General features: G+C 39.3%; 1 protein-coding gene across 25 annotated transcripts in view; it reads right to left on the bottom strand.

The window, feature by feature from the left end:
* Positions 1 to 10,650: 10,650 nt before the first annotated feature.
* Slc8a1 (solute carrier family 8 member A1) overlaps positions 10,651 to 26,279 on the bottom strand; it is a 324,207-nt gene continuing 308,578 nt past the window's right edge. For 16 of the 25 annotated variants that reach the window (XM_039111865.2, XM_039111867.2, XM_039111878.2 and 13 more), the window contains one exon: positions 10,651 to 26,058. In XM_039111865.2, the coding sequence (XP_038967793.1) occupies positions 25,682 to 26,058 (377 nt within the window). In that variant the 3' untranslated portion in view covers positions 10,651 to 25,681. The remainder of the gene's footprint in view (positions 26,059 to 26,279) is intronic. The other 9 variants (NM_019268.4, NM_001270779.2, NM_001270774.2 and 6 more) reach the window with 1 other exon arrangement.

The following is a 26,279-nucleotide window of genomic DNA, read 5'->3' as shown; positions in this document are numbered from 1 at the left end:
GTTTCTGTTGCTTGGGTTCCTGTGCTTGCCTCTTGCCATCAGTTTGTCTCTGATGTTAGCTTGTCTTGCTGTCTCTGACAGTGGCTTGCCCCTCCTGTAGGCCTGTGTGTCAGTACTCCTGTAGACCTGTTTCCTTTCAGCCAGATCTGGGATAGAGTGCTCTGCTCTCAGGTGCATAGGTGTTCTTGCTGAGTTGCTTTACGCTCTTGGTGCAGGCAGAAACCCAAAGGGTCCCGCCTTTGACTGCTCCTAGGTTCCTGTGCCTAGTGGGCACAGACGGCACTAGGCAGTTTTCTCTTGGGTCAGGAATGTGGGCAGAAAGTATTTGTCTCCTCTGACTTCTCAGCATTGTCTGCACTTCTGAGGGTCCAACTTGCCCCCATGGGATTTGGGTGCAGGGAGCTGTGGGAAGAGTTTCACGATTTCACTATTGAGGGTCTTTTCCCCCCAGTTTGGGTTAGTGTGCACACACCAGAGTGTGAGTACATGGTATGTACATTTGGGTGTGTAGTTAGGAGTGAAATTGCTGGAGAGGAGGGCAGGGCATAAACTGGGTAGCTGACTGAGAATGATCGACTTGTTTTATACTCAGTAACGAAGTGTGGATTCTCATTGCTTACAGTGTCATCAACAGTCAACATTGTTTGACTTTCAATTTTAGTTCCTTTTCTAGGTCTGTGGGTTCTGCTATGAACTTGGGTGCAGTTTCTTATATCTTAAAACAGTTCAGTTCTTCTTCGTATTTCTTGAAACTCCTTTGTTTGCAACTTCTTATCCCCCTCCCCTTATTCACAGAGTTTATAAGGTTATTAAATATATTTCTATCAAGATTATCTTGAAAGATTTTTATTGCTATTAAAAATGAGATACATTCTGCTGTCGTTTTCTAATTTCCTCCCCCACCCCAGGATATATTTAGATTTTTACAGGAAGCAGATCTCCTAAAGCCCGTTTTCTTTGATTGTCCATTGCAGTCAAACTTTCACTTTGCTCTTTCTAGTTTACAAAAACCTATCTTGCAAGTAGTGGCCGACATTTGACTTGCTCAAGTTTAACCTCTGAGTATTTTTCTAACCTGGGATGTTGCCTCAATTTCAATGCTGGTCAACAGACATGCTCTGAAGGGTAATATAGTATCAGATCCATCTTGCCAGTGGTTCCAGACACAATAATGGGTCTGGTTCTTTACTCCAAAGACTTCTCATCACATTAAAGTCAATTCTAAACTCTTTCAAAATTGTATGCTCCAGGCTCTGGGATAAATTTTGTTTCCTAGTAGAGAAAACAACCTCCCCTTGCTTTGTTACTTGATGCCAGAACAAAGTACGTTTGCTTGCTTGAATGGTGTTTGGACCACAAAACCCAGAGTATGTCATAGCATACCTCCTACTAACTTCTTTCCGCCTAGACTTCTTGTTTACTGGCACAATTTTCTGGAATTATGTCTTAAAGATTGAATAAGAAATGCCACTTATGTTTTGAATACTAACTCCCATACTTGTAGAACTATTTTGAGGGCTGTGGGCCTTAAAAAGTGATGCCTGGCTGGAAGAGTGGGTGGAACACTAGGTGTGGGCCTTTGAAGGGTAAACCTGGCCTTGGTTATGGGCTGTGTATCTTTCTGCTTCTTTCTTGCCTGAAGTAAATGAACTTCTACCCCATGTTCTAAATACCGTGGATGGAGTCACTGCCACTACTATGCTATCCCCACTATAACTTACCAAAGTTTTTGCAGTAGGTACTTTCATATTTACTGTGACCAAAACACCCTACATGGGTAAGTGATGGAGGTCTATTTTGGTTCATAGTTTTAGAGGATTATAATCTATTGGTTCAAGGAAGCCAGTATTGTCTATGGCAGTGGGAGATGTGGTAGAGGAAATTTTACATGGAGGTGGACCAGGAAGAAAATAAAATGAGGCAGGAAACATGATGTGGTGTAACCTTCAAAGGTCTCCATCAAGCCCTAGTGTGAAAACTTCTGAAACTTTCCAAATAGTACCCAAACCAGAAAACAAGTACTCAGAACATGAGTCTATGGTGGTGTATTTCAGAGTCAAACCCTCATAACAAGGAGTTGACTTTGACTTTGTGCCTGTCTTCTTCCCAGAGTTCCTCTCACTCCAGATGTCTCATCTTACCATTTTGCTTCTTGCTATAGGCCATGGGCTTTTTATTTTAACCAATCAGAAGGTGATAGAGAGCTTTGTATACAAAATACTAAGGCAGGAGATGCTTAATAATACCAAATATCAAAGTCCATCCTGTAATCAGATTTCTGCCAGTTCAGAAATCAGCATTTGAATAATACATGGATAATCTTTATCCAGTGCAGGAAAACATTACTTCAGAATGTTTCTGTCTTTGTATTTATTCGTGGTGTGTGTGTGTGTGTGTGTGTGTGTGTGTGTGTGTGTGTCTACAGAGGTTGATGTAGGTCATTTTTCTAGCTTCATTTTTGAGACACGCTTTCATACTGATCCTGATCTTATCAATCCAGGCAGACTAGCTGGCCTCTGAGCTCCTGGGATCTACATGAATCTGTCTCCCCAGAACTGAACTTAAAGCTATGTGCTGTCATCCAGCTTTTCCATGGAATACTGGGATTCCAAACTCAGGTTCCCCTCAGTGGTAGAGCAAGCACTTTATTGACCGAGTCATCTTGCCAGCCCTCACATTTTCCTAATTGATTTTGCCCATTTGTTTCAAGTATCAAAATGAATATGAAGTCATTTTTTTAGTATTGATATGTCCTATGTAATATTTAAGGCACACTGACACATACTTTAAATGATTTGTTATGTATCTGAAATCCAAGTTTATCTGGGTAGCCTGGATTTTCCTCTTCATAATCTGACAAGTCTACTTGGGAAACTTTTGAAAAACACTCATCTTTAAGTTTCATCATCTGTCTTCCTGTGTAAGCATTTCGACTGAAATGATCTGCCTATGGTGAATCTTCTGCCATGAGTTTACATTAAAAATCTACAGTATTATTATGTGTGGCTCGAGTTTAAAGCTGTTTGGTTAATAGGTTACAGCTGATATCATCCATCCATCCATCTATCCAACACCGGAGTGCCAACCACAAGGCAAACATCTGACTGCCAAAGTGTTATTTTGATTTCTTGAACATATTCTGTATGTTCAACTTAATAAAAGTTAATGCCCTCCACCCAAAGTCAAGAAAGATGTCAATATCGTGGCAGATGAGACAAAATGCAAATTATGTTTCAGAGGCTTCTAAAATCTTTTACTCATATTGAATTCTATTTAATTGATTACATAGAGAGGACAATTTATTAAATGTTTCACATTTGGATGGATAAAAAGATCCCTGGGTGGTCTACATGCTGTGCTATGTCTGCTCTGAGCAAAACCAGTCTTAAGTTCTGATGTACAGTGATTAATGCAAAGTAATTGTACCTCAAACAATTTGCCAATTAAGCATCTTATTCCTAAGATATTGTCTGATTTAGTGTGTAAACAATCATCTGCCCTCTTGCCTTCTAGGAAGAATGAATCCCAAGTTCAAGGAATCCGCTCTCTGGTGCTCAATGTGGATACAGCACTAGAGTATCTTACAGTAAACCAAGGAGGACAGCACACATTTTAGTCAATGGTTAACTAACTCTGCAACTTTCCCAGGGGCTCTTCAAAGACTTCTGTAAAATCATCGCCACCCACAAATAATGCAACAAGTATTTCTTGGTGAAAGTAAATATTTTACTTCACATGGAAAAACTTAAGAGAAGATTCATAAGACATGGACATTATTTTTGGCCTATGGTACAGCATCTATTTCAATATAAATTTTTTTGGAGCTAAATACTTGTTTGACTGTGGAAAAGATTTATGTGTATTTAAGAAAACTGTAGATTTTAGTTTTAAAAACTCAATTATATTTAATTCTTATAGAATGTAGTATATCAAGTATTTATGGCCCAGAACCTAATCTCTGCTTTTCATGATACCCCATCCCACCCTGCCCCCAGGAGAGGAAAGTTAGGTTTGACTTAAGATATTTGAATATATGTGACTATAAAAAGATAATTCCATAATATAAGGATTACTTTTTTTCTGTACAATTAGAGGTTTGACTATGCAATCACGTACTTTTCTGGGACAAGATGCTATATTTTTTGCATAAGTACAACAATAAAAATAGTATACCCAGAGATTTGTTAAGACTTTGGCACAGTAAGATTTGTTGATGATGAAATTTCAGTAAAACCATTGGCCCTGGAAGGGTGTAGCCCAGCAGTAGAATGTTTACTGAGTACATGTGAGACCCTGGGTTTGATCTTAAGCACGCCTCAATGTACTACTAATACAACACAAAGGTATCTAAAAATAGGAGAACAGAATATTTCAGGGTCACTTCTTGTGGCTGTTACTATTTCTATCCATTTCAACACTTGAATTTCTTTAGGACTGAGTCTCTTCAGCTGTGAGTAAGCCAGGTTGGTAGATAAGACGCCTTGTGCTAGCTCTTCATAGCTACATACAGTAGGCATCTCTTTAATCATGAAGATAGTATTACTTTTGGGCACATGTGTATAAAATAAGAACGTATCGTCAACTATCTAGAAGTGGTTATCCTTATATTGCCATTATTGTTTATAATTCAACAATATAGCAAGAGTTACCAGAGAACTTTGAGAGATATCATCTATTTCTGGTGCATGCATCTATTTCTGGTGTGTGTGGTGTGTGTGTGTGTGTGTGTGTAGACCAAAGGTGAACCTTTTCTATTATTCCTTGGGAGACATCATCCTTGTATTTTGAGACAGGGTTCTTCAGAGGGACCTAGGAGTTACCAATTGGGTTAGATTGTCTTACCAGTGAGGCCCAGGGATTGTCTTGTCTTTGGCTTCCATTGCTGTGATTTCAAATGCACCATCATGCGGTTTCATCCGTGGGTTCTTTAATCAAACTTGGGTCTTCACGCTGTGCATCAAGCATAATTCTTTTTTTTTCAAGCATAATTCTTAGTATGCTTACTTCCCCAACTCTGTACTTCTTTTCACACTAAAGTAACTCCTTGCTCTTTTCTACCTCACTACCTTGTATTACTTTTGTATATTCCCCATTGTGGCTCTTGTTATTTCTCAGTTTTTCTCTATTTTTTTTAAATACACAGCAAGAGTGTGTCTAGTCAGTCAAGTCAGAGTTCACTATGGATAACGGGCAAATTGAACCAATCATAGCTATCTTTCTGAACAGCGATGATAGTTCCTGGCCTTCGCTGACACTCACTCTGAGGAGGTTAGGTATTGTGACTCATTACATCTTTCTAAGAATGCCACAAGAAAGAGGCCATTATTAATCTTGTCTTAATTGTGAAAAGAATGAGGGAAAAAGATAGTAAGTAGTTTGCCTGCAATTGTGCAATTTAAAGACAGAATTCGAAACCAAGCAATCTGATTCTGGAATGTGTGCTCTTAATTGTTAGAGGTGAGCAATCTTCTGAAGGAACCCATGGCTGAGGGCACTGGAGTACAGATGGCCTATAGGGAAACTGACATTTTGCTTATGCCTTTCCTTTTTTCTATTTTATTTTCTGTTGAATCTTCAGAGGCATTGATATTGCCTTTGTTCCCTTGAAGGCATTGCACATACATTTCCAAAAATCATTCTTGACTTATGTCTTGTCCTTGATAAACAGGGCTGATGTTTTAGTTCGGTTCCAAGTGTCTTTTGACATGTGTGCTGTCTGGTTGTTAGTTTCTACTGAATGGAAATGACCCAGAGAAGGAGGCCCGAGAGAAGTGTTGGTGTTCAGATTGGGCAACAGAACTAATTTAGGCAAGCATTTTTATTCAAACTCTCCTATATTTACAGAACTCTGAGGGGCCAAGGAGATGGTTCAGTGATTGAAATCTTTGGCCTGAGTTCAGATCACCAGTGTCCACAGAGAAGCTGGGTGTGACCGAACTTGACTGTATGTCAGTGTTAGGGTGTTAGGAAAAAAGCAGCTAAAGAAGACACTTGATCTTTACATAGACACATATAAGTGAATATACCCAGTCACACAAATACCCACATACACTCATATAGCAACATACTCACAGGGAAATTAAAAACAAACAAACAAACAAACAAAACATTGGCTTAGTGGGAATCCTCATTGTTGTAGAAACGATAAAACCTCATCATGGCTTCAGTCATGAGATTTGCTGCAATTTTCAGAAGTGAAAACAACATTTTCTCTCTAATTTCTTTTCATGCTGTCCCCTAACTTGAACAGATTAATTAATAACAACTTTTTTTTTTTTACATTGAATCTTGGCTTCCTTGGGCTTGGGCCTTACATATGCTTGGAATTTGTTGGCTAGAGTTTTAAAACAGATGGCCACATATACTTTGTTTCCATCTAGAAAACTCATTTGGTTATTTGTCCTCTTGTTCTCATGGTAACCAAAGGAGGCTCTTTACGTTGTAATCATTGGGAGCTGTCCGACAGTTGAGCAGTTTGATGGTGGCATGACCTGTTTTTAATCTTTTATTTCTCTAATGGGTGTTGATGGATGCTGATCACATTGTACTTTGCTTTCAGTGACATATGTCTATATAGAAATAAAAAAAATGATTGTAAAGGAAGCTGCTTTTGTACATGGTCTTTTTAATTATTTTCATTGTTAAAAGAAAAAATAAACTTCCCTTTGATAGGCGATATTTTGTGATGAAGATCGTTATGATGGCTCACGTGGATGGGGCATCCATGGATGGTTTAGATGACTTCATCCTAGCAATTTATCACCTTAGAATATGAATTCTATTTTCAGCTAGCACCTGAGATACAGAAACACTGCACTTGAAAAGGATGTTGTTAAAGAGCCATGCAATGGTTGAGTGTGAACTCACACAAATTGTGCATTTGTCACAAGTTCACCATTATTCCTCGAAATGGGCTCATTTCTCTGTCACTTTATAGTTAGCACTTATGAAGAGCTAAGTACAGCGTGTGTGTTTATGTCTCTGTGTGTGCATGTACATGTCTGTATGTCTGGGTGTTTCTGTGTATGTGTGTGCACATGTATGCATATGCATGTGTATGTTTCTGTGTGTACATGTGTGTTTATGTGTGTATGTACATGTGTGTTTGTGTGTATGTGTGTGTGCACATATATGCATGCATGTATGTACCTACTAGGCACACTTAAAGTATCAGCTATTGAGAGATTATGGAACCAGTGCTTCAGCACAAATAGTATTAGGAGATCTTAGAACAAAATATTCATTTGTAAAAGAGAATTTCTGATGTGTTCACGGTTTGTAATCATTTCCATCTACAAAGCACCTACCACTGCCTATGACCTTTTTATCAGTAATGTTCTGATAGCCTCATAACCTGCTTTGTGAAAATAAAACAACCATTTGTTAATTTGAGAGAGGAATTAGATTTATATTTTGTTCCCAAATCAGATGCCTTCCGATAAGTCTGGCCAAACCAACTAGAATAAATATATCTGTTCTTTGTGGTTGTCTGAAAATATTGAAGGTGACTTTGAGAGCTGTTTCCAAGGAGACTTTCAGTGATGCATATAGAACTTTTATTCAGTGTTCACTCTTTTTCTGTGGGTGATATAAGTCTTTAAAAAGCCATAAAAAGTGGAATAATAATTATATCCCATGATTGTTACTATGGAGATATATATCAAATCTGTATGGAGTTTTCCTGACCTGATATGAATGTATATTAAGCGTATGTCTAATCTGATCTATTCCTTCCATATGTCTATCTGCATACCTATGATAATTTTACTGTCATATTAATTTTTTTTGAGATTTTTCTGTCAGCTTGGAAGCTTACTCTTAAAAAAAAAAAAGAGTCTTTCAGTTCTGGCTTTTCAAAAGGCAGAATAACACAGTGATTGCCAAGATTGAGTTTTAGAGTCAAATAAATTTGAATCTGAATTTTGCTTTGCCGCTTAGTGACTATGGAAGTTTGGCATTTGGGGCAACTACTTGAGTTCTCTAAGCTTGAGTTCTCCCGTGTGAAAAGACTGCAAATTGTCCTCCCCCAACTTCTTCTTCGTTCTTTTCATCTTTCAATATGATGAATTGTATGGGTCTTAAGGAAAACTTTCATTCAGACACTTGATAAGGATAGCAAGCAAGGAAAACTGTACTCATGAACAGGACTGTTGCCATAGTACTTTGCAGCAAGGGCTCAACTTTGAATAAATAAAGAGAAGGGAGATTTAAAGCCTAGGTGTATGGCGATGGTCAGAGGATTAAAAACGACCAAGAAGAAATTTCAATCCTAAAGGTGATTTTTTTTTTTTTTTTGCTAGATCAACACAACAGTTCTTACAGAGATAAGCCAGGTTGAGTCAGGGTGGGGAATGTGATCAGATAGCAAGGGGAAGGGATGCTTATTTAAGTGACTCAGGGGGGGTTTTGCTAGAACTAGACAAAACAGAATAAGGGACAGCATAAATATAGAAAATATAAACAACAGTGACCGTTTGCTGAGTGCCTTGTATGAGGCTCTGAGTAAGGCCCTTAACAACAGCTCACGCTCACCACAACTCCAAGGAGCATGTGCCATGGTCAGCACCAGTGATGCTGGCAGCTTCATAAACCAGGACATACGGGGTTCAGAGTGGCTCCAAACTACATAGAAAGGCTGATGTCACATGAGGCAGCATCGACGAGCACTGTTCTATTTTGTGTAGGTGTGGCTATGTGGGTAGCTCTAACCTCACTTTCTGGGTTTACCAAATATATTCTTAGTGAGTGGATTGATTAATGAATTAATCCTGGGGAGGCTAGCAAGCCTCAATCATTTTCAATGTCTCCCATATTTCCTTTGAATTATCTATTGAAATTTTGTTTTTGATCTTTTAAAATATTTGTGTTTGTATTTGTTTGTGTGTGTGTGTGTGTGTGTGTGTGTGTGTGTGTGTGTGTGTGTGTGTGTGTGCAGGCCAGGAGAGGCCATTGGATCCCTTGTATCTGGAGTTATAGAGACTTACAGCTGTGAGCCACTTGATAGTACTGGGGTGCTGGGGATAGAACTCTGGTCCTCTGCAGACAGAAAGCACTCTTAACAATACAGCCATCTGTTGAACCCCTGGGCTTACATTTTGAGGATGCTTATCGCCTGCCTCCTGATTTGGATAAACCCTTATCATGCTCATGTTCAGAACTTAACCGTAAAATCCATTAGGTTTCTCTCTCACTTTGTCTGCCCTTCTCTCTCTGTCTGTTTATCTTTGTCTCTCTGTCTGTTAGTCTCTATGTCCTTTTCTCCTTGTCTCCACCTTGCCCCACCTCTCTCTGTCTCTGTCTCTCTCTGTGTGTGTGTGTGTGTGTGATATATGCATGTAAGTTCTCACATGTACATGTGGAAACCAAGGGTTGATGTGTTTTCCTCCTTTATCACCCCATCCTCATCCTTCAGAGGCAGGGTCTCCTACTGAAGCTGAAGCTCACCATTTTGTATGGATAGACTGGCCAGCAAACCCCAGGGACGTACTTGTCTCTGCACATACATATACATGTATATTTAAAAAGCAGTGAGTGTATGTATGTACGGTGTCTGTAGATAAACCTGTCACTTAGAAAACCTTTTATGGTCATTCGTGCATGTTTTTCTATCTTTCAACGGGAATTCACCTTATCTCTTGTGAACATCTCCAGTCACTGGCAAGATACCAGTTTAGGTTATGAGATCTGATGTGGCAGTGTACAAGCCACATAGAAAAGTAAGATTATATCTATAAACAGATAACATACACAACTTTCAACAGGAAATCTTTTAGCCCCCCCCCCCAAGCACTTACTAAGTCAGGAGCAAACCCCTAAAGTTCATTGTTTCTTTCAAATTTGACCTTGAGAGTTAATACTTATGTGAATGCATTTTTTTTTTTTGGAGCTGGGGACCGAACCCAGGGCCTTGCGCTTCGTGAATGCATTTTCCTAGATCACATATGCTATATTTTCAGCTAAGACCCTTTTGCAGACAATTTTGGACTTGTTATGGGAGAAATAAAATAACTGAAGCCCGTGGTCTTCACAGGATGGTTTAAGGAGAGAAGAAAGATCCTCAGTAGAAGACATGGATTGGTGATTTCTCTGGTTACTAAGAATTTTTCCAGTATTTGGTGAAGAATACAGGAGACACATAATAGACATTAAGTAAAATGTCTCTGGACTCAAACAATGAATATGTTGATCTTCCTTTTGTTTATGTTAGCTAATGGAACCACACACGAAAGTACATAAAAGTTGAAAGAAAATGAATGAGTAATTTACAAACATTTATATTTCAGTCAGTGTTAGGACACACGGTGAGGTTAGGAAAACAGTGAACACAATGGCTTATACACAGTCGACTAATTCAGGCAATGACAGTCTCACAGACTACAGTTTAACATGATTAAACGGTACATATAACATACATGTACGACAGACATTGCTTTAGGTATCGACATACCATCAGTTATACACATAAGAAATATTGCCGGTTACAGTTTGGGTTAGGAGATAATTTTTTGATAAGACATTTCAAATTACAATATTATCTCAGGCAGCATGCAGGAAAAGTCATCGATTGTATCTTTGTCAGGTCATACTTTGCACCAAGCTTCCGGTGTTTTGGTAGTTGTATCAAGAATAGAGAAACCACAGAAATGATAGTATTGTTGAAATCAACAGTTGTATTTACTGGCTGAGAGAATTCCCGGTAAAAATAAAATCCTCTGAATTCATTAACAAAATGCACAGTGATCATAAACTTAAAAATTATTTTTTTCACATTAATTCTTGTTTATTGGTGATACAGCAGCTGCAGGGAATCTGAATTCTGAGAGCTGGATTTTACAGAACAGCAGAAATAATTCTTCTGTGGGCTCACACGATCACAACGGAGATGTTTACCATTTAAAGTCACATATTATAACAAGGTGCTGTACAAAGTTCGTAAATATTTGGTGTTTCTGTCTTAACAAATATGCTGTGGTTATTTCACAGAGACTAGATTAACAGGCAGTGTAAATCACATGAATCTTAAGATTTTTAAAAATACATTTTGTACAATAAGTTTCTTATTTCTTCACTAGCATTTCATTTTGATTTTTTTTTATCTTTATACTTAAAGTCCTTAGAGAAACTAAGAGCTTCTGGCTCATGCCAAGAAAGTCAATAGGATTGATACTTCCCACAGGAATATGGCTGAGTGTACATTGAATCACAGTCAGTAACGCAACATCTAATATAACAGATTATTTAAAAAATTCAAATCAAGTCTAATTATTTTAAAAGACAGCAGTTCGAACAAAACTGTAGTAATCAAAAGTCTATTTACAAAACATTTAAATATATAGTTTAATGGCTAGTTCTTGCTAACTGCACAGATGAAATTGGCATACACAGCCTGTTGACTTTCTGTGCAACATTGGTAGACCTTTGAGTCCACACATGTGTGGTGGATGGGCGAGAAAATTAGACAGTAATTTCTGTATACTCGATGTTCGTGAAGAGAAGTGTTTCAATGCTTTCTCTATGAGACAGGAGCTGTTATTAATGTTGGTGTGTTTAAGGTCTCCAAATGCAACTTAGTGTGATGTAAGAATTTGAGGGAAAGACCATGCCACTGAGTTTTCAAATTCGAATCTAGCTTTCTTCTTCTGACACTTTCGCGTATTACACCAGCTTAAAATATATCCCCTCGGTGATTAGCAACACAAAAGGATTCATTTTTCAAAGGCTAGGTAATGAAATAAGCATTTCTTACAGTCACATTCATAACACAAGAAGTTAATCTACATTTTACAGATCATTAAACAGTTTTCTTTGGCAGCAGACAATAAGTAGCTTCCTCTACTGCTAACATTTCAGGGAGGCCACTTTCTTTCCTGGTCACATGGAGTACGTGTGCACTATTTCAGGGTCGCAGCAGACCAGCACAGATAGAAAGCTATCTAAGGAGCGCAGATTGACCGTTCCACTAAAGTTGTATTGATATACTGATGCTGGAGAAGGTGTCTTACACAAAGTCCTAACAGTACTTCTGATGATGGTAACTCTAACACAATTCGCAATCGTGGGCATGCCGACTTTTACTTCTGGCAAAATTTTATCTCTGAAACACTGGAAAGTGTCTGACTGTTAGACATTTTGTTTCTCTGCGGAATCACTAGCATAGGCTGCGTGCATGCTTGTGTATGTGTTTCGCACTGGAAATAGCCATCTTCATAGATTATATCATTTGGCCTGAGAGACTCGAAACTGGAAGAGTCAGTTAATCTTCCATGTATATCACTGCCAAACTACCACTGAAGGCACTCCAAGTGTGACGAAGTTATTGAACATACAGTCTTAGACATGCGCAGTCTCCATGAGCTGGAGGCTTGTTAGCATTGCTTACGGTCACGTGACTATGCTAAGATCACCTCTAATTTTGTCAGTCTTTCCTACCTTTTTGTCTTTGAAGCTTATTTGTGACGGATCTCTTACACTCTGAGCACAACTTCTGTACACAGTGTTCTTTCCTCTTTAGCCCTGCAAAGGGAGGCGGGGAGGGAATTGTGCTCATTTCCTTTGTACAGAAGCTTTTTGTCATGAAGTCATGCTGGTATTTTCTATTGCGATTGCCCATTATAATGGTTTAGGAGGAATTCTGTTTACCCTTAAATCACCCACTGGCTGAGTAGGGAAAATTTGCTACCAGGAGTCACCAGAGGCGTGTGACAATTGTGGATTAGTTTCTAACCAGAAGTCTCTCGTGTCTTGTCTGCCCCATGGAATGAGCAATGTGCAGATATACAACAGCCATGTTTTTCTTTTCTCTGGCTCTTGTCTAGAAAGCCATGAATATCTTCTTGGTGTGAGCATTGTACACATCTACAAAATCCCCAATGAACCCCGGGAAGTCCTGTTGCAATAACAGTTGTGTCAGTGATGTTGATTATGGCTTTCAGGAAAGAGATACGTTGTTATCACTCACCTGTTTCTATCTCTGCAAATTACTGACAGGAAATCTGTTTATGGTTTTAAAACCATCATCTGCCACATTTTCGTGTCCAGGCCTTTTTGACATGCTACCCAATAAGGGTCTTTCATTATGGAACTGTTTACTTGCATTTTTGCAATTCAAATCCAGGCCTATTTCAAGGCTGCGGGACTGGAGCAAATAGCACAGTGCATGGACTGCAGACAGAGGAGAGATGGACCACAAGCTCACATTGGCAGCTTCCACCATGGATGCTTCCAAGGTGACATTTCAAAGGTTAGAAAGGATATCAAGGCTTTGGATCTTAGTGCAGGATTTGAGTCAGTTGCATGGAACCCGACCTAGTCCCTTCTGATGAAAATGCTATGTCTCATCATTGCAATGGTCTGCTGTGTTGGTGTGATCTCTCAGAAGGGCTCTAGTTTTGAGTAAAAGATAATGTGCATGGAGATGCAGGTGATGAGGACGGAGATGAATGGGCTGTGCTTGAGGTTGGAGCTGCAAGTGTTCAGGGGCGTTTGGCAGGAATAGGACAAGAGGAAGGGCATCAATGGGAAGGCAACCCCAGCCAGAGCAAATGGACAATCAACGCTCAAGCTTTGACCAGCAACAACAGAAGCATGCAGATTCTTGAATGGCCTTTCTCGATTTAAAGGACAGACAAACACAGGTCAATATGTTAAGTACTTCAGAATGTCAGGTTAGAGTTTAGAGGACAGACGGACACATGGGCACACATTCTCAGATTAACTCACTATCTTAACCTGTCTTTCAAGGCAATCTCTGGCTTTGCCCCAGTGCCAGCAAGAGAGCCTTGAAAGTTGACCCTAGGGGACCTAGAGTGACTACTATGCCACTTGCTGTTTCCAAGGTTTATAAGCCCTGGTTTTTATTGTGAACCAGCTTCCCAAACTCAGTCATTGTACCTCAGTGCACACCCACTCCTCAAATGAGAAGACAGTCATTCAGCAGAACTCAGGACTGCTACAAAATCGTTTGCCAACTAGGATATCAGCCAGAGCTAATTATTCAACAATGACAGAGGTTTCCTAGATTGTTTTCTAGGCCCTGGGATGGTCAGGTAAAGTACGTGAACAGCTATATTTTAAAAGATCTCGAGAGACTCAGGAAAGACATCCCATTAAAACAACAAAACAAAACAAAACAGCAAAAAAAAAAAAAAACAGTTGTGAGGTTTGTCTTCCTTCAAATGGAATTCTAACTCTGAATTACGAACTTTTAAACCCACGCGTGTGAGTCTATTGTTCTGACATTTCATCCGATAAGCTTCATTCTGGGGTGGGGGGAGCAGAGTTAAACATGGGGTGACACTGATCATTCTAAGACATGCAAAGCACTCTCTGGATCAATGGTTTTGAACTGCAGCACAAATTAATACAACCCAAAGAGCTTGTTAAAAGCCACGGTGCGGAGCCTACGCCTGGCATTTCTGATTTATAGAGGGCTGGGGGGTCTCAGGTGGGAGCAGATCATTTGCATATCTCACAGCTTTCCGACTCATTACTGATGCTGCTTGGCCATGGACTAAAGAGCCACTGTAGTTGCTCATTCTAAAACACACTCTAAATAGTAAACCATGTCACCCTAATTGCATTCCTGCAGCAAAGCTTTTCCATGTGGGATAGGAAGATCAATATTGAATTAATTTTCTCCCTAGAAACTCATCAAGTAGGAAGGGCTAAATTCTATAGGTATTAGTTTAATTATAGAAGGTTCGAGGGTTTAGAAAGTTAAGCACACGTCAGCATATATAACAAGTGCGTCCATAAAATGTAATTCTAAACCACGTTTTATGCTTTAGTCTTCCTATATAATTGTCTATATGTTACTAAGCATGGCACCCTGAAAGTCCATTTCTAGAAGATTCTACACTCTTTTTCACAGAACATTATTTTAGTAATAGCACTGCAATTCTCTTCTGCCAGCCACTTATGTGACAGTCCCCTTATCACCTCAGGGTAATTAACACGATGACTAAATTTGTTCACAGTTTCTTGGCTGAGCACAAACAAATGAGTTGTTGATTTTTTTTTAGTAAAATCTTATGTGAAAGCTTTTTAATCCCAAGAGCTTCTGGAAAGAAACTGGATAGAGGGAAGGTTTCCAGAGACTTTCTGGGGTATCCAGGTGGGTGAGAGTTAAGGTGGACAAGCAGTGAGCAGACATGATTAGAGGTTGCAATTTGCTGGCTGGAAGAGGTGGGTTAGCTTAAGAGGTGGGGCTGTGGGAGGGAGTTGAAGAAGATTGACATGAATTTGTATGAATGAGCTGTTGACTGCATGGGAGGGAGCAAGGCTGAGTTTGTCTTTAAGCAAAGACCTGCCTTTGATTGACAGCACAACCAAGAATGCTTAAGGCAGTCATCAGCAGAAAACGCCTATGGTGCATACTTTTTTTTTTGTTCCAATTTACTATTTCCTAATGAAATCCGAAATAGGGATCAGATTTGACACAAAGGAATCATTGCAATTTAAAAATGGGATGCATTTACTGTTCTAGATGGAAACAAATAACCAGAAAAAGAAGAATATTTTTTATCCCGAAGCATCAGTCACAGAAGTATTACAGTGTAATAAAATATTATCTGTTTAAATTTCTTCCCTCTACGTTGAGGCTCACAAAGCCGCATTATCTGTTGCAACATGTCACTGGTGTTTGCTTACCCTTTCCCCTCTCAAATTTGGCTCTGTGGCTCAGGACTAATAGAGCTGGAATGCGTTGCTCCCACTCTGTTGAAATAGTTTTGTCATTTCCAAAGACATTCCAATTGGGATTCCTTCAAGAGAAAGCTTATATTCACTCCACGGAATATTCTTGGTTTACATAAGAGGAGTTTTGTTTGTATTTTTGTTTGTTTTAATTTTTTATTTTGTTTTTTCTCTTCCTTTCCTTGTGAAAAAGTCTATATGCTTGTTCTGTGCTTTATGCGCAATTTCAGATCAATAATGAAGCATTTTGGCTGAGGCATTGCTGGTAATTGCTATGGGTATGATTTAAGAAGTCCTTTTTTGACATCCTTTGGAATAGTCATTTTCCATAACAAAGAGGCTATTTAAAAGACAATTGAATCTGTAGCAAATGGCATCCTGCTTTCATTTTCCTATAGAATACTTGTACCTTTAAATAAACCTTATTTTTTGGGGGGGTGCACTGTATAGCTTTTTTATAATTCAGAGAGTTTAGTAGAAAACAGTACTGACAATCTCTTTCTCCTATCTGTTGGTAAGCGTAAGAAATGAAAAGACAAAAGTGAATCAAAAACAAAAGTGAACTCGAAAGGTCAATCTTGGAAGAATGACTGTGGCCTTAAGAAGGTCACTGAGTTGAAATCCTTTCTAATCTATTTGATGCTTTTTCAAGTGAGGGAAATTTCTTCTCTCCTCAGGGAAAAGAGCCCCACCTGCAGTGGTGTACAAGTAATTGTTTTAAAATAAATTTTTAGTTCATCTCAAATGCATGTGGTTTGATTGGTTTGACACTTGTTCTGACCATCAAATATGATGGGGAACAACTGCTTGGCCACATAAAGTTTCTTCACCTCACACCTATAAGTGGAAGGAAATAAGAAGCTACCCATCATAGGAGGCTTGACGTGTTCTGGAAAAAGCAACAGGAGGTATCTATCATCTCTCATGTAGCAATGAGAAGATTGAAATCCAGAGAGATCTGGATGACCCTGTCAAGCAAATAGATCTACCTTTCCAAACGAGAAAGCCTTTGAGTCTCCTTTCTGATGACAACTAGGCATTCAAAAAGAGAGCGCTGTGTGCTCAGAGAGAGAAGCTGTGGTCCCCTTCTCTAGGTGCTGACAGTTGATGAGGGCTCAGAAGTTTTAGCTCAGAGAACAGCCAGATGCCCCCCAAGTCAAGAACATTCAGTGTTAGTAGTTAGTGGCAATTACTTAGTAGGTAGTAGTAGTAGTAGTAGTAGTAGTAGTAGTAGTAGTAGTAGTAGTCAGTAGACAGAACTTCAACAATGATGAGTCACATGATGCCAATAGCAAGCTTTCTGAAACTTAATGTTAGCTAACAAACCAGGAATCTGCCTCACTTAGTGTCTGGCTCCTAGAAGACTCTGGGATGTGCTAGTTGAGTCTGAATCCATTCATCTTGATGGTGAAACACAGAATGTGAAATTAAGAAAACCGTTATTAAAGAGAAGTTCTTTGATCAGTTTCATAATGACCCCATTAAAGAGTCTCACATTAATAAAATATCCTTAGACCAAAATGGAAGGTTAACTTAATTAGAAGACTGTAATTGGAATCTTATTAAATCCAGGGCCAATGTAAATTTTCTTAAGTCATCATTACTTTATGATAATTAACAGAGTATTTTAGCAAAATAAGTGCTTGAAGTTTATGAAATTCTGATTTTGAAACTTTTCTACTGGCTTGGCTGATTCTTATATTTTTCAAAGTCTGAATGGACAATCAGTGATCCTGGATGAAGGCCATTAGTTAGTAGCAGTTACTTAGTAGTTAGTAGTAGTAGTCAGTAGAGAGAACTTCAATAATGATGAGGCAATTTTATGCCTCTGGATTATTTCTCATCCTTTGTCAATCCTGTCATGCTGATTAGTACAAGCTCTGAACACTGATGAATGAATCCTGAGGAGTAAGAAAGCAATTTCATTTTCACTTTACTAATGACACAATACCTGGAGTGTCAAAGTTCCTATAAGATACTGATGACAGCAGGAGCCCTGTTCTTAGAGCTTGGGCCAGAAACTTAAAAGACAAACATTTCCGAGAATCCAATGATAACAATTATAGATGAATCCTAAAGATTTTGCACCTGTTCAACTACATCCCTTGCTCTGAGAGAACCCCATGAAGAAGTCTCATGGGCAACTGGTTAGCCGGGCTAGTTTGCTTATTTCTAGGATTTGGAGAGAAATGTCCCAGACAAGATAATCAACTCATGTGTTAGAGGGAGGCAGGCTCTCTTGGGAATGTCTGACCTTAACCAGAACTAAGAAAGATCCACAGGCTGTGTGTTGGGTGATCAGATATCAGCTGACAGATTGGTGAGGACTCCCTTTCTCTCCCAACATGCCAAAATACATTTGTAGAACATGTTCACTGGTACATGGTTGCCTGCCTGCTTGGTACCGTCTCTCAAGGGAAATACAAATCTCATCCTATTAACTTCCAGACATTGACCTTGAACATTTTCAACGCTCATAATCAAAGGCAGCAGAAGGAATCGAATTAACCCCAATGGCTTCCTATCTGAAATACTTGTTAAGCAAAAGGAATAAAAATGAATTTCTTTCTTTAAGATTTTTGCATCTATTGTAGGAAGGATACTACCCGTCATTCCAAACAGTTCTCAAGCAACATGCACTGTGTTCATTACCTGGAGAATGAACTCCTTCTCCATACTTTGTCCCATATGAAAGAAATTAACTTGACATGAATTTCTGGGCAATATGCAGAATACAGTTTGGGTTATTTAACATGTAAAACTTTTTTTTAATGTACATATCCCTGTGGTATGGGAGAAATAAGGTAGAGGACCACAAGTGTTGACACAATGAAACAATCCCAAGAAAAAGAATCTTGCAACTAGTCATCCAACTCTTCTAAAGTTGTTACTACACTGCTTAAAATGCGAACCTTTGTTAGAAAAAAATGACTAATAACAATATTCACATTGTATATTGTCTAAGGCTGCTTCATCTAAAACACTTAATCACTGGCAGATCTGTCTAGACCATGTGGTTACAGGGCTAGACTCAAGTCCAATATCCCCTCCTATGTATTGGTCCAAACTATAATTAGTCCTGAAATATTAGTAACAATATCAGCATGGAGCCATCTTTTAAGAGTATTAAGTTACCAATTTAATTGGTAATTCAATTAACAATTGAGTAATTTAAAAACATTATATGCTTAAAAGTGGGAGGAAATGATCAAAAATATTTTATGAGACATCTGCACAGATGTATTCCATAAAATAGTTCAATGGTGTGGAAAATATGCCAAAATATATTTTTCTTTGATTGTGCAAGCCAAAAACTATATATGCCCAGCTTTGATTTTCATGTCAAATCTGAGAATGAGATTAAATTATACAGTTGTCTCAGGAAAATGGGAATCTTTCTTACTTAAAGTAGTGACATTCAAATATCTTAAACAAGGGTAAAACAAGAAATCCTATTTAACACATTTTCTTTATGCCAAACTATTTCATTTAAAAATATGATCTTGTCAACAGTGGAGATAATTCTCACCCACATCTATCATAACCATGCAACTTGACCATAGTTCATTACTGCAACACAGTGTAAAAAGCTCCCAAGATTTCTCTTTTGGATATTTTTCAAGCATTATGTTTGCTAAACTGGATTTAGAAATGGAGGGAAAGATTCACAAAGAGTATAATTTTTCAGAAAAGCAACCATTAAGATGGTATGATTTTTATCATGGATATTTATAGGAACTAGCTTATTTCTTAGGTATTTTGTGAAGCAGTTACACATTTGGTTTAATTTAATACATTTAATAATAAGAGTAGTCCTCTCACTTGGAAAGAAAACTCAAGATTATGATCTTGACAATAGAGGCCAGAACATTACAAACCAATACTCACACATTTTAGAAAAGATCTCCTCCTTGCAGATTTGAGCTCCTCTGTTATATTTTCGTCAAGGGACTCTAAGAAAAAGTTGTGTAAATTGTAAGCTCCCTGGTTAGAAGTTCCAGTAGAGAGGGCTATGTAACCGTTCTAATAAACCAGCTTTCCCTTTCTCCAATACATTTTTAGATTTGGCTGAGCATACCCGAAATTATGCATCACACCTATAACTAGGGTCGGGCTTTGAGAATTAACTATCAAAACTGACCCAGCAACTCTGATGTTTGCTAATTTCTTTCTTGGTTTATTTGGCCATTAATGTAAATTTTCCTACTCATTGCATACCTGAAACATAGTAACCAGTGAGCACTTGACCCTCTTGTGTTTCCTAGAGTCATGTGCATTATTCTGTTTCACATATGACAGCTTTAGAGACACTTATAAATGTATGAGTCATGTATGTTGTTCTTTTCCACTATATATGTACATATATTGACAGAATAGGCTGGGGAATGGACACAGGGACAATATAAATATGACCTCAAGAGAGATAAAATCAATAAAGTAACATGGAACTCAAGGGTAGTATATACCCCAAGGATTTGTAGAGATAACACACTATGTCTCCAATGTCTGTAAAAAGTCATCATATTTGATTTTTCTATGGCAAGCTTGCTCCTAGAAGAAAAAAATCCCAAGCCATTCCTTGTAGTGTGAGTTTTCCCCTATTGCTGAGCGATCATACCAGTCACATCATGAAGTCTACTGAGTAGATCAAGGGTGGCTGGCAAAAGAACAAGGTTGGGCAACAGGGAAAGGAAAAGGTACACTATGAAGTGATGGTCTTTCCTCAAAGTAAGTATATCAAAATCAATAACTTACAAGTCCATATACTTAAACACCCCCCCCCCCAGGCCATGAAATCGGAGAACCTTTGACAATACTGAACAACCTTGGGTTCTCTGAGTGCATCTCGTTGGACATCTTGGCAGGCTGAGAACAGAAAGCCTGGATACTTACCATTTCCTGTGGCCTCAAAAGTGAAAACACATTCTCTCTCTTGGGAGTTCTACCCTCAGTGCTTTGCCCTCCTGCAGGAAGGACATTCTTTGCTTTGGGAGATTGTTACTCATGGCTAGATATTAAAAATGAATTGCCTAACCATTTCACTTGTGTTTCTTTCCCAGAGTATCCCTGGGGATAAAGTACCATCAGCAGTATTCAAGTCAGACCTGAGAAACGTGCTGGAATGTATGACTATAATAGCAATAGCTATAGCAGTAATAGTATTTGAAAACAATAGCAAAATCCCCAGTCTTTTATAAAGCAAAATCTGCAGGGAGACATGAGCACACATTAGAGAATCTAGCCACACGAACACATGTCCCCAGTAAGATAAATGTGATTTTGCAGGCCTCTTCCATGTGTGACACCACTAATTTCCCAACCAATAGACATTCATCACTTACTAGTTTTGTCAACGATTAGAATGCCTTGGCCAACAGACACAATTATTATAAGGACTGCTGGATGCCCCTTGTAAGTTAGAATGAATTGTATATTGTCAATGTTCCTAAAGTCATGAAAATACAACCAGGACTTGCTATGGTTATAGTTGCCAAACATCAGAAAAGGAAAATCGAAGTCAAGAGATATCCCACATTTTCAACTCAGAAGAACCAAAAGAAGTCTTAATGAAGCCGATCTACTTTAAATGGATTTCCTCTTTAGAAAAGAAGAGCTTCATCATCTCCCAGAGAAGATTCTCTCACTTTCCCCCCCACAAAGCTCTCAGATGTAAAAGCAAACTAGATCCTCTCACTTTATTATTATTATTTTTAGATTAAAACCAGGAATGTGAAAGCATAGAGTTTCTAGTGGAGGAAGCCTGGTTCACATGGCAGTGGGAATGACATGTTTCTATTTGCTTTGGGATCACTTCCTGGGAAAGGGGCGCTCATCATATGTGAGACACCTATTCATCTCTGCAGGCTTGTTCCAAACAGTCTATTTGTATGCTAATCTTATACTTGAAAAACAAGGACAACCAAAATTTCATTAACTATACTACACCATAGAAAGCAAGGTTCTCTGAAATCTTCAAGGTTGGAAGGATCGAATCAGAATCTATCAACAAATTCATGATGCTCCTAAGCCCTTGACAGTCAATCAGTCGGAGAACTTTGCTCAGGTCTGTTAAACGGTCATGGACCCTCACTCTAATTCTCATTTTGCTCTTTATTCAAGAAGCAAATACAGGCTGCCAACTTCAATGACATTAAAGATCAATATTCAGGAGACATGTCAATTCTTTGATTCAAGAAGAGTGTTTGAGGTGTAACTCATTTCTTTCATCCTTGAAGGTGTGCCCACGTGTCTACATGATGTTGTAATGAAAGGGTCTGTAGGAAACTTTAAGGTGCTCGGATGAACAAAGAGTGATTTGCATGCACCTCATGTCTGGATTCTACCAGAGCAAGAGAGTATTCCTCCCCACAATTCTTATTCTGTGCCTGGTGTTCCCTCTTCTCGTGTTCTTTTGATTGCATGAGATATGAAAGTCAGTGACTTACATAGTTTGCAGAATCAGAAATTATTAACATAAAGAAGTTGTTCTAGGAATAAGAAGAAATACAACATGTGATAATAAATGTATGATTCGCTTGTCTCTTGGGAAGTAAGTGTACTTCCCAAAACCAGTGTGATGGGCTGGGCGGCATGATTCAATACAATGTGCTGTGTGATAAACATTGCAATAGTTTGTGAGTTCATGTCCTTGGGTGCAGAAAGCAAGAAGCTAGAGTTAAATTAAAAGGTGGGAAAGTGGTGAAAAGAAGGCACACCCAATGTTTATTTTTATCACAGCATCACGGGACAAACATTCTGACTTCATGGGCTGCTTGTGGGCCATTCAAACATAGCAGGACCCAAGGGCTGACATTCGCATGAGCTTGAATTTTGGCTGTCTCTTTCCCAATGGATGAGGATACCGATTGCACAGGGATACCTTTTTGGTCTTTATTTTTTCAGAGCATGAAAACAAACAACCAAAAAATGAAATCAATGACAGTGAGGAGAAGGGACATTCCACAGTACAGAACATGCTGTGACACTGGTGATGAAATCACAAACAGTAAGAAACTTTATTGGTTTTTTTTTCCTGTGTCAATAAAGTGTACCAATTTTAAGGAACAGTACTGCGAGTGCCTGTCCCCCTAAAGCCGTGCACAATACACACAAAATAAAAATAATCAAACAAAGAAAATGAAATCATTTACACATAATTAATTAAGAACCCTGAACATCCAGAATCAGATTTTCCCTACAGCATGAAGACTGAGAAGGCAAACAAACCAGAAAGCTTGAACTTGAAACTGACCAATAGCAAGTAGTTTTGGGGAAGTTCTCTGTGAAAATTCACTACAGAATTACTGACATGCGAAAAATGGCTTAAAAACAAAACAGAACAGAACAGAACGAAAACCAGTGCAAAATCTTCCTAAGGTTTTTAACCATATATATCCTTTGACTATATTTACTGGTTATTTCTAGTCTAGCTTTCCACCTTTAAAATCTAAAATTAAGATTAAAACAATCAAAACAGGATGGCTTAGAGTGCTCCCTCCATGGAGGAGTCCCCAGGGTCACCACTGTTGGTGGCCTGTGGCATGTTGTTATGGAAAGGTACCATAGCCACAGAGATTAAAAATAGGCTAGTTGGGTCTTCTTGGTGATGTCGGTCACCGACATAGTGCCCTGCTTGGTCTAAACTAGGAAGATGAAAATACCTGCCCATTGGCCAAGGCTCTAAAGAGTACTTTTCCAGAGCTAAACATTACATTCTCTTAGGAAAAAAAAATACATGAGCATTTGGTCAACTGCCTTTGTTGTGCAATTTTAATGTGACTATGTTAAAGTCATAATTATTTTTTCTCTTGCAAGATTAAAAACTGTCTCAGTGTCAGCTCTTACTCTTTGAGTAGAAATCCCATTCCCTACATACCCCTTGGGAGCAGGAATCTGGGCTGTCTTGGTCACTGCTCGGCTCCCAGGTTGTAGAATACTACCTGGCCTATTGAATGGGCAACACATCACTAACTATTCACCCAGTCACTAAATGTTTGTTAAACAATGAATGGCTATGATCACCACTCATTGGAAGGAGGAAAAGGAGTTCTCAGCAACATTTATTTCTTAAATATCTGGAGTCAATGCAGAGGGCCAGGGAGGCTCAGAGAAGTGTCTGAGAGATAGGCAAAGCCATCCCTCTTCCCATTAGTAGAATCACAGCTTTTGGAATGTTGGGTTTATCTCTGCTCTTTGGTATTTTTGAATGGAAAGAGCCATTCCTTTCCAAGGGTTAAAAACTCCCCAGTCTCTTTGAGTAATTTCCTCGTAGTCATACCCAGTGGACCTCTAAAGTCCCACTGGTCACTCAGACTTCCTTTCCACTCAGGAGTTGCTAAGAAATTCAGGGAGTCTGGACCAAGAGGTGAATGAAACAGGGCTCAAAACAGCCTTCTCCATTAAAAAAAAAATGAACTAGCACTATCTATCATCTGTGCCAGACAGAGCAGATGTGCAATAAATACATTGGGGGAGGGGTGGTGTGGAAACTGAGGTTCTAAAAGTCCAGGCACATCCGAAGTAACCACTTGTCTCCCCAGCCTTTCTCCTCGGCCTACATGGATCAATGGGTGATTCTTAGAGGCCTCTGATGTGCTCTGTGTGGCTCCTATTTCATGGACTTCTTTGTAGTTTGCCTGTCATCCTCTCAATAATGCTAACCTCTCTTCCCATGACAGTTATTGCTTCTTAGAAGTGAGCGTGCAGATTCATGAACAACAAGCCATTTTCTTCTTTTATCCCTATTAATATCCAAACTCAAGAACAACTCAAAAGGAACAACTCAGGTGAAAAGAAAACTCACTTATGTCTTCAATGTCCAATCAACATCGCTGAATGGGAGGACAGTATTTGCTCTACTCTACTATATACAGATACGCTTCGTTTATTAGATTTTCATCCATGCACTGTGTAATGGGGAATCACGACAACAGTCCCAAACAGGCACATGAAGGAGGGCAAATGTTCAGTCATGACTGGAACAGGATTGTGCAAGCCATGGATGCCACTGAAAATAAAACTGATGGAAAATCCCAGGCAATAGCAACATGGGACCTGGACACATGTGATGACTAAAATGGCAGGAATCAGGGGTGGGGTTAATCATCCTGCTGCTTGCAGGGGTTGGGTGGAGGGCAGGAGGAGGTCTGGGATGGAATACCTGGGGAATTGGCTGGGCTGGAAGGAATAAGGGTCTTGTTAGTCACAGTTCGAGCTAAAGAGATAAGGGATGAAGAGTTCTGCGAGTACTGGGAATCTAGGCACATTATCCCCTGTACCTGTTGAACAAGAGTGCCAGGCACCATATCCTTAGACTACATCTAGAACCATTGCTTTTCCTGGCTCCGTCTCAGCTCTCATGCTTCTTCCTGGAGGCAGTTTACCACTGTTCACATTCCGGAGATAAGCATAAAATTTGGTAATATAGTAAAGATGTGCGTTTTCCTTCTTCCATGCCCAGATCCTTCCTTAATCCAAAGTAACGTTTAAAGTGTTTGGAGGAGGTGAGGAGAGAATCGTTATGATTTTAATATCGATCCCGAATCCACTCACCTTGGGGTGGATCACCACTTTCTATAAGAAGAAGTAGGATCTTGGCCCTCCAAACAGAACAAACAAAACCAAACCAAAAAACCAAAAGCCAAACATCAGCCACCTCCCCCTCCCCCCTCCCCACCCGCTGGAAACAAAACAAAACAAAACAAGAAAACAAATAAAAGCCTTAACCATTTATGCACTTGGAGAGAATATAACTCTTTCTAGGACGAGCTGCAAGATGGCCCCGCCTCCATGCCTTGTTCAACTCGATGATGGGAGATGATGGTTTCTGACTTCCGGCCTAGTACAGAGTACGTTCTTGAAGCTGGATTCCATCAGCAGGTTAAGTGAACATGACAAATGTCAGTTTCCTCTGTTCATTATACATAATTTTTATGTATATATATATGTATACATATATATATAAATTTATTATATCTTGATTGTTCCTTTAGAAGCCTTTTATGTGGCAGTAGGCCTCCAGGGAGGAGAAGAAAATGTACAAGAGCCACAGGAGCACAAACAGGGAAGATGTGAGGAGCTTGGCAGTCCGGGGCCCACCCAGCTCACCTCCTATTTCTGGCCTCCGCCGATACAGCAGCACCCCCACGTTGATGAAAGCAAAAATGGTGAAGAGAGTGACAGAGAAAGCTAGCGTGCCAGGGGACACTTTGAACTGTTCCCCGTTGGCCGCATGGTAGATGGCAGCAATGGACCAGGCCACGCCGATTCCCAGGAAGACATTCACAGCGTTGCTTCCGGTGACATTGCCTATGGACGCATCTGCATACTGGTCCTGGGTAGCTGCTACTTTGCTGGCAAATGTGTCTGCAGAGAAAGAAGAAAAAGGCCACGGCGCTGAGTTAACCTTATGGAATAGAGTCACGGGCTATAAGGAGCTTCCACTGTGTACTCTAGACTCAAGCCCACAGTAGACTTCTCTGCCTCTTTTGAGTTGGTCTTCCGGTCAAAGGAATAGAACACAGATTGCAGGAGTTAAGGGCTTGGTGCTACCCGCATCACTGACAGAGAAAGTCATGTAAGTCAAG

The sequence above is a fragment of the Rattus norvegicus genome, chromosome 6 (genome assembly GCF_036323735.1).
Source record: "Rattus norvegicus strain BN/NHsdMcwi chromosome 6, GRCr8, whole genome shotgun sequence".
NCBI classification, from domain to species: Eukaryota; Metazoa; Chordata; class Mammalia; order Rodentia; family Muridae; genus Rattus; species Rattus norvegicus.
The sequence above is the reverse complement of the archived record's forward strand: the minus strand, read 5'-3'. Positions and strand labels throughout refer to the sequence as shown.